Raw genomic sequence first — 9517 nt, forward strand, 5'->3', positions numbered from 1 at the left:
ATTTAATTAGATCAGACCCACAATTTATGCTTTTTGAATATTTGTTAGAATAGCTAATAAAACATTCATTATTCAAAACATATAGAAAAAGCCTTCTTGCAATGGTATTACACCCTTATGTTCATGAAGACTGTTTGTTCTAGATGTGTACAAAAATACAGGCAGAGATATTTTCCAGTATTTCAAATGATTTGACTATCTCTCTGCTGCAATTAAATTTCATTAATACTTGCCATACATGATTTAAACTTCCCTCAAACAAATTATAAGCATTTTTGGTTTGTTTTTTCATTTGTTTTCTTTTCAACAGATGTCTTTGAAGTATCAGAGAAACAAACTAATCCTGTGCTTGCCAGGCCAGGAGGAAATGTTGCTGTTACTTGCCGCTATAAAATTGGAGGTTCAGTGGAAGTGATGTGGGAAAAGATTAAAGCAGATCGGATAGACACCGTTGCTCTGTGCGACTTGTCAGGAGAGCCAGACGTTGGATCAGATTTCCAAGGGCGTACACTGGTGGACTGCTCTGGTCAGAGGAACTCCAAGATTGTCATTCAAAACGTTACAGCCTCTGACTTTGCAACCTACCGCTGCGTGGCAACTGGAAGAAACAAAACCTATGTGATGAGTTTTACTGTGACGGGTAAGTAAAGGAGGAAGAGGTCAATGTGTTTTCACAGCAGGACCTTCTGAGGCATTAACACCTTCACCCATATAACACAACTCTTCAGTAACAAGTGAGGGTTTATTTAAATACCACATTCCGATCAGCAGCATGTGCAAGATAGCATCGTTAACTATCTTGTTTCCACAGAAAGCAGCTGGGTTTAAGCTTGTCTGATCTCATTGTAGGACTTTAGATCTGTTTGTGAGAAACTGGTTCGATGTCGGGAAGGAGATGCTTCAGAAGAAGAGAGACTGCCTGAGTTTGCAGGCAGAGGCGGGCATTCTCCCAGAGAAGACACGAGGGGAATTCCCCGTGAGCACAGTACGGTGCAGGGTCCAGGGGACAAGACCTGCCAGTTGAAAATGAAAAAAATTGTGAACTGTCCTCTACCTTATTCATGTAAGGAGTGTCTTTAGGGGAAGCTGAGAAGCTCGCCAGGTTTTGCTGTGACTATTGTCACGGTTTCATTATAATGGAAACTTAGGTCCCCACTTGTAGACACTTGAAATTCTCAAAGTGTGAGCTGAGTCCCACCTTTACTTCTATTTTCTGTTATGACTGAAAAAACCAAAAAAGACTCAATTTCCCATTTCTTCTTCTGTTGCAGCTTTCAGTTCAGATTTTGTTGTACTGCCCTTGTTCCTGGTAATACATAAGAGTTAGTGGTCATCTCTTTGGCAGTACTAAGATCTGTAGCATGGGGTATAACACTTTGGAATATGCTTAATCTGTGATACGATTAATTGAGAAGTGGAGAATGTGCTTGGGAAAAAGATGCTGCTCTGCTTTCCTGTGAATGTGCGGCCACAAAAGTCCATGAAATTGAGCAGAATGCGATAAGGAAAGAGGCACCAGGACAACCTGCTTTCCTGTGAATGTGTGGCCACAAAAGTCCATGAAATTGAGGAGAATGCGATAAGGAAAGAGGCACCAGGACAAAAATTCCTCTCACCTCTGACAATTTTAAACATTTAAAATGCTGACTCTATTAATATAATCAACCAGATCCAAATTGTAGAGCAACAGAAATATTTTCTGTTTACTCCAAATGCAGTGGTTCTCATACCCAAATGAAAACACATGAGTTGCAATGTGTTCTACCTACACAAACTATTTTTTCTCCCCCCAAAAAGTTTAATTTCTGTATTTCTTTTGCTCTTGAAACAGATCCTATTTATAATTTTTACTTCTAACAGAGCCAGCATAGTTATGCCTGTTTATTTGAGAAAAAAGAGCATGAAACCACTGAAGAAGCCGACGTACAATATGATTCAGAAAAAAATCCATTGTCTTCCTTTCAAGCCCTCACTCCGTATTACAAAGTGCTGTGGTGGTATGGTCCCCCTGTCACTTGAAGCCCACTGGAGTCCTGAGGTGATTTCACTTCCCCCCACTCCATTTCCTAGGCCAGAAACCAACGCAGGGTAAATCAGGCTCGAATTGCAAAAGGTGACAAAAACACAACACTAAGGCTTCTCCTTGGTGTGCTGGGCTGGACTTCCCCAGCCTTGTACCGCTCTCCCTATCGCTTGGGAGACAGTCACCACAAGATTGTCTGGTATGTCCATACTCGGGTCATGATAACCTGGTACCTCCGTACTTGAGCTGAGGCCAACAGGGAGGCGATATTAAACATCAGAAATCAATGATTTCCGATAACCTGGTACCTCCGTACTTGAGTTGAGGCCAACAGGGGGGCGATATTAAACATCAGAAATCAATGATTTCTGGGCCTCCACAACTGGCAGAAAATACCAGAATATTCTGACATTCAAGTGGGAAAACATCTGACGAAAGTTAATCATCTCAGACCCTATAAATAGTGATCCTAAAGCAAGACCCTTTGAGCTCTCCTGGGTCACAGCAGGCTGGTCCAGCACCTCCCCTGAGTCCGGACGCCTCTCAGATACAAACTGCGAAAAGACCAGGACAAAGTCAGGCTTCTGCAGACGCAGTTATCGTCCGTTGAGATTGCTGGAGCATTAGAAGGGTTTGCTCTAAACTCGTGAAGGAAATGTTAACTATAGGCTGGCGTCTCTCACCTCCACCTCTCTAACATGAGTGTGGGTGGGTGTATATTTCACTGGATCCATCACTGGATCCAAACAGCTCTGTGTGGTTTGTGGTCATGTCTACGTGTATGCAGATATATTATTATAAAGGATATCCTGCAGTAAGTTAGCGTGAATCTTGTCATCATCAAATCTGTAACTAAGCTGCTATGTGATTGTAGCATATTCTACTGAATCACCTTGCTAATTTTAAATTGATTAGTGACTAAGCGCCACTAAAAATCAACACTTCGATCTACCCCTCACCATTAATATTTTTTAGACTGCTGCCTAATCGCAACCATGTCAATATCTTCTCCTGTGACAAGTGCATTTTGTTGAATTTCCATTAATTCCAAAGGAAGTGAAGTGTCAAGGATTTCCAATTATTTCTTTTTAACAGCTGGACCTGTTTCAAAACACACAATTAATATTTGGAGATAAGGAGAAACACTAAGGGGAAAGGAAGCCAGGCGTCTGCTCCCACCACACCCTGTGGCATAGCCAGTGAAGCCTCACAAACACACAAGTGACTTTGCTTGATGCATCAGCTGCGTCTTGAATAAACCAGGTGCTGACAGGAACTTGCTATTCTATTTTTTGGGCATGTTCTATCAGCTCAGTCACGTTATTTTCTTTGGATTAGTATTACAGCTGAGCCACACTCTAGCTTGGATTGGATCCCAAACACTTCCAATGGTTTTAGTCAGTTGGTGTGATTCTGCAGGGGTCCTGCAGACCTCCTACCTTGCCCAGTTCCAGAGATGTTTTGAAATACTGAGTCTAGGAGCTGGGAGGATTGCTGCGCTGTAAATAGTAACAGGGAAAACTCCGTTTAGCTTGAGAGAGAGAAAGAGGAAAGAATCTTTGAAGAGCAGGAATCTTGGGTGGAAGGTGGTAGAAATAAGAGCACAGGACTATTTACAGGGCTGGCAATAGTTCCAAACCTGCTGATCCTGAGAGGTGGTACAGGAGAAAGAATCAGCTTGCTTCTTACCTAAAGGTCAATGTAATCTTCAGCATGGCTTTCCTATGACGAGAAAAGGAAGAGAGAGGGAATAGGTATTCAACAGTTAGGAAAGCCTGTGATATTCCCGCAGTTGTATCAGTAGAAGCCAGCTGCATTTCATGTTTTCAAACATCAGTGAAAATGAAGCCACTAGATCCATTCAATATCATTAAGTTTCTCAGTTCTACCCTACCAAGTACTGTGATTGCTGTCTTTCAGTAACAGGAATTTCCAGCTGAAATGGGACTTCTGACCCATCTTTTTCTGACCTCAAAACCTGGAACACGTAACGCAACATGTCTATGTAAAGTAGTGTAGCTTTTGCTGGACAACACTTGCAGAAACAAAAATCTGAATATTACGTAATCATATAATGTGTTCAAGAGACTTTGGATTAATTTCTGAGGTGTTCTTCATCTTATTTCTCCCCAAAATTCTATTAATATGGAGATTGGTCATGACATCACATTCCACATCTGAACCCGTTTCTGGTTTTTACTTAGCATGCTCTCTGATAAAATTTCTTTTTCTGAGTATTTTTTTTAAGAAATCAAACAGACTTACGATCCATGTATTGTTTTGGTAGATGATTGGGAAAGAAGGGGAGATGTCATGTGAAAGAACTGAAAAATTAGCAGGGTTGAAAAAGACATGCTTATTCCATCCTGAAGACTGAGCCATTTTTAGAGACATTTAATCAGGTTTTTCTTGCTTCGGCAGAAAATGGGGTAGCAAGCTTTCTGAGACAAAGTAAACCAGGAACATTTTGTGTTGCTGTGTGTTCCTACTAGACCTGAAAAACTGGTTGGTAACTGTCTTCAAATGTGTGTTTAGGGTCAAAATTACATTATGGCTTGTACCAGTCCTTTGGTCAGCATCGTTGCCATCCTCTGGACACATTCAAATACCTTGATATCCTTCTTAAATTGTGGGGTCCAAAAGTACACACAAGACTCCAGGTGAGGCCACACCAACGCTGAATACAGCAGGATGATCCTCTCTTCGGACTGGCTGGTCCTGCTCTGTTTGATGCACCCCAGGATGTGGTTTGCCCCCTTGGCTGCCAGGGCACTGATGACTCACGTGGAGCTGCTGTCAACCAGCACTGCCAGACCCCTTTCTGCAGGACAGCTTTCTCCTCTCTCAATTTGTGCTTGTGCCTGGTGATACTCTGTCCCGGTGCAGACTCCAGCATTTGTTCCCTTCATCCACTAGTCAGGTGACCTTATAATAGAAGGACCTTATAATTAGAGAGGACTTTGTGAACCCATGCTGACTGCCTTTACATGTCTTTCAGTAGCACCCAGTATGATCTTCATAGCAACCAGATGAAAAGCAGGGGACTACTTGTCCAGTCATTGAGGGTCATCATACAGTCCTTCTGAGCTGGGAGGAGAGGAGGAGATAGCAGTGCTTCTGTGCCCTAGAAAACAGACAGAAGATGAGGCTGCATTCAGGGGTGAGGAGAATCAGGGGAGGAGTGAAATTAGCTTCCCTCTCCCTTCATGAAATCATCAGACCACGTCTATGGGTCTCTACTCTACAAACCACCTTTCTCTGGGCATGAACGCATTCATGCTGGATTTCTGCCTTTCAGTTGCAGGCAAAACTATTTCAGGGATGTCTGGTTAGCATACCATTCATGCCAATCCAGCCAGGCATGTGACAAGATGCATGAAGATCTTCACAGCGCAGTTCAAATCTCCTGTTAAAACAAATAACTGTCTGGCCCATCAGCGCTTCCTTCTCAAAACCAAAGTCAGTGCGCTGAAGGTCGAAAATCTGCCCACAAAAGCATTCCACAATCCTGCAGAGCAAATGCCAAGGCTATGAAGATGGGGAAGAGAGGGATGTGCCTAATATTTAACAGAAATTGTACTGAAGCTGAAAGTATACTTCATAGCCTCCCATCAGCGAATCACCTTTGATGAGAATGAAAGAACTAAAGAGGCACATGACAAGCCGCTGACGTGTTTCTGCAAACTCTTGAATGTTGTGTTAAAGTCAGTAATTACGAAAGAGTTTGTATAGTTAAAGAAAACAAACGCCTCAGGAAGGCTTTGCTCATTTCAAATGAGGAAAGGCAAAAGGGCTTTGAGATGTTCAGTTAGAAAAAAAAAATCTAATGATTTTTCTCATCCAAATGTAACTGACAGCTGATAATCTCAGCTCTCAAAGTCATTAACTCAGAGATTATTATCTTGACCTGATACAACTGAAGGTGAAATTTCAGGAAAAGAAAAATGAGGTCTGGAGTGCTTAGGGTGGGGATGCTGCTGAAGTCTGGAACTCTATTCAGATTCACTCATCCGTGATGATAATTAAATACAAGATTTTAAATATTTTTCTTTGTTGCCTACAGGATGTTTTCTCGTTTTTGTAAGTACTCTCTAGCACAGAAAATTATTTTTGGTGGCGGTAGCGAAACACTTGGGAAAAAAGACTTTATAATTTTTCCTGAATTTGGAAATAGCTATATGCACCAACTTGTCATTTTAAGTACACAGCAGTTGAAAATGTGTTGGAAGGTGATTGATTTCATATGCAGTCATGATACAAAAGACATCAGTTTTTGTTATCAGGCAGCCTCCTTTATTGTGTCACATACCTTCAGCAGCGTAAACTTCAGAGAGAATTGAAATTCTTTTTTCTCTTAGTAAAATAACATTGGAATTCAAGGATAAGCTGCTTCTGTGATCAGTAATTTTTGTCATCCTTTCCAATGAGCACATGAATACTGAAGAGGGGTACCTGAGCAAGCCTCAGCCGGTATTCAGGACAGACAGATAAGAAGCAGTGACCCTTTTTAACCAGGAGAGAAAAGCCATCTGATGATGGCTCAGCAGCTGGTGAGCTGGGATTACTGTCCTTAGCCATACGGGTTGTTTTCCTTCGGCTCTGAACTGAGCGTGCTACTTTCTTGTCTACCCAGAGTGAGAGCTCTGTGGGGCAGCTGTGGTTTCATCGTTGGATGTATCTTCCTCTGGACAGTGAGCAGAACATTAAAGAGGGACTAACCTAAAGACAGTTTTTTAGTCTGTGTTCACCAATGAATTGCTAGTGGTTTATCTGAAAGAGAAGAAACAAGTTTGTGGGTGTAAAGATAAGATCACCATCTCTTGTAGTGAGTAACAGAAGAGGCATTACTCCTTTTCCATCCCAGAGCATCCTCACTTTGTGGTACTTCTTGTTTTGTTTTACACCTATATGTTGAGAAACCAAAGAACATGCAATAAATATTTCTTTTTTGGTAGGTAACTGGGCAGAGTCATACCCAGTGCTTGCCTCATCAAGACATTGCTGACCCATAGGGTCATTTGAGACTCCTAGAAGTTGGTAACATCATCTGGCTGTTGCCCGTAGTAGCTGCTAGCCACAAATACACTGTACAGAAGTGTTTATTACGTCCTCTTTGGGTTTGCTTGCTTTTTGTGCTGTTATCTCAAGTCTGCAGGGCGTTAGTGCAGAGATGCAACAGAGAAGCAGGAAGCTCACTGTGGTGGGCTGCAGAAACCTGACTTGAAGTTCTGTGGTTTAACACACTTTTTTTTTTTTTTTAAATGCCATCACTAAAAAGTTCAGAATTGTGACAAGAGAAAAATTAATCGGTGTTTCAAATACATGATAACTGTACTGAGGACTTGTTTTGTGGGCTTCCTGTGTGACTTTATTACCTGTGTTCTTCCCTCCAGCTTTTTTCACCTTGAAAATGAGAAAAATATCACATCATTACCCCTCGGCAAACTTGAGCACCATAAGAATATATTGACTTATGCTTTGAAGCCATCATCTTGCTTGCCTCTACCCTTTAGTTATTACGTGTTGCTCCTCAGCTTCATTTGAAGATGTGACTTCACACTGAAAAAGTCAATGCATTTTAAACAAAGTTATTATAAATGTAACTTCTTTTGCCTTGGATGCAATTCTCAAAGAACGCATTTTTGCTCAGGCTAGAACAAATAGAGTGGGTTTCCTGACACCCATCATCAAAGCACGCACAGGACTAGGTTATTTAAAAGGGCAATCGCAATGGGAGAAGCTTTTGTGGAAATATTTTTGTTAAAAAGCGAACAGATTTCTTTTTGAATTAGAGCAGAAAATAACTGATACAACTGTGCGCAGTATGGAACAGAAAACCTCCTGAGGACTGAGATGATGTTCCTGGTACTCTGGAAAATGTCTTGCTGCCTGTGGAAGTATCGCATGATTGTTAGCTATCTCTTACAGGGCAACCTTTACAACGCCAAGAAAATTCACCTGAGTGAGTGCTTTTGTGATACGTGTATCAAGTCACTTAATTACGGACTGCTTTTTCACCAGGGGAGGGAAGGATTGTAGGAGGCATTACTGGGTTTTTCAGATCACTGTCTGTGTTCACTCACCTTCTGGCATCCCAGTCACAACTTTCATAAGAGCTAGTTCAGGGTAACAAAGTGTTTTAGAAATGAGGTGTCTGAATATTCATACTGAATATGAGCTGTCATGGAATAATGTCTCTACGTAATTGTTGATTTTCAGCTTAGTTTGTCATAAAATGTTCATGCTGGTTTATACAAAATAATAATCACGTTTATTACAATTGTATTTTAGCAGCTTTGGATCACAAATGGTTTATTATCTACATAGCTGGAGGAATTTCTGCTGCTGTCTTACTGTTAGTTTTCCCACTGATCTGCATCACTGCTTATTGCAAAAAGTGAGTAACAAACCAATGTGCTTAATGTACTGAAGCAGGTAAGTGTGAGGGTGTTAAGAGCTTATCCTTCTGTCCTTTTCAGAACCAACTAAAAAAAAAGTAAATGTGAAAACTGAATTTTCTTGTCAAAATTTTAAACTTGGGAAAACTAATCAGTTCTACAGCCTATGGAAAAAGTGACATTTTCTTTTTCTAAATGCTGACAGTAGTATTAGGGGAAGCTTCATGCCAAGGGTGACTTGAAAAGAAACAGTGAGCAGAAAAAATATTTCTTCCTTCCTCTACCACAATATATGAGGCTGCTGGAACTTGTGGGCCATATATTATTGTATTTGTCCCTGAACCAAAGGGCCTTTTCATCTGTCCACTGCTAATCTCATGCAGGTTACAGTCTGCAAGTCAGAGGGAAGATTACTTGGATTTTTATTGTGTTTATTGGTCTCAGCAGAAAAGTAAGAAATAGCAGCGTTTGCTCTTGTGTGCTGGAATTACATATTTTGGACTATGCTATCATGTATGATGCAGCTCCGTCCACTGTGTTTCTGACTGAATTTGTGTTATCAGAAAGAAGAGAAGGAGGATCAGAGAGGCCTCACCCAATGCTTCGTTCTCTACTTACACCCAGGTAAGGTCAGCTGCAGAGCTGGAGTTTACTTGTATTTTATATTGCCTATTTCTTAACGTCATTATCTTCTCTATCTTTCTATCCTTTGAATCTTATAGACTAATCTTAGACAATACAGGCAGGAAAAAATTAATATTTTGAAGTATTTTTATCACTGTTCACTATTTTTTTTTATGAATATTCTTTAATGTTCCACAGCTACATTTAGAGACCCAACTGTGTTCCATGTTATTAACAAATTAGCTCTTCTGGTTTGCTGGCTTTTGTATTATTTGTGTATGTCACAAGACTTTTTTCCTTAAGTCACTACTTGTAAAACTGAGGCAAAAAATTGTATCCTGTGATACCCTTTGTCTTTATCTAGTCTTTGTCTTCTAGTTCAGCTTCCCTATGATTCATTGGGACAGCTGTTTCAGTGCTGCTCCTTTTCTTCTATTGTAACAATCAATGTTCTGGAGGTCTGAGTCTTTCT

General features: G+C 40.8%; 1 protein-coding gene across 1 annotated transcript; it reads left to right on the top strand.

Moving 5' to 3' along the window:
• Positions 1 to 310: 310 nt before the first annotated feature.
• CD226 (CD226 molecule) lies at positions 311 to 9045 on the top strand (the record flags this gene model as incomplete). Its single annotated transcript, XM_010134967.1, has 3 exons — positions 311 to 640; positions 8315 to 8420; positions 8985 to 9045. Coding segments are annotated over 3 exons (497 nt in total), but the record flags the coding sequence as incomplete, so codon positions are not given.
• Positions 9046 to 9517: the final 472 nt, after the last annotated feature.

The sequence above is a fragment of the Buceros rhinoceros genome, unplaced genomic scaffold (genome assembly GCF_000710305.1).
Source record: "Buceros rhinoceros silvestris isolate BGI_N320 unplaced genomic scaffold, ASM71030v1 scaffold8954, whole genome shotgun sequence".
NCBI classification, from domain to species: domain Eukaryota; kingdom Metazoa; phylum Chordata; class Aves; order Bucerotiformes; family Bucerotidae; genus Buceros; species Buceros rhinoceros.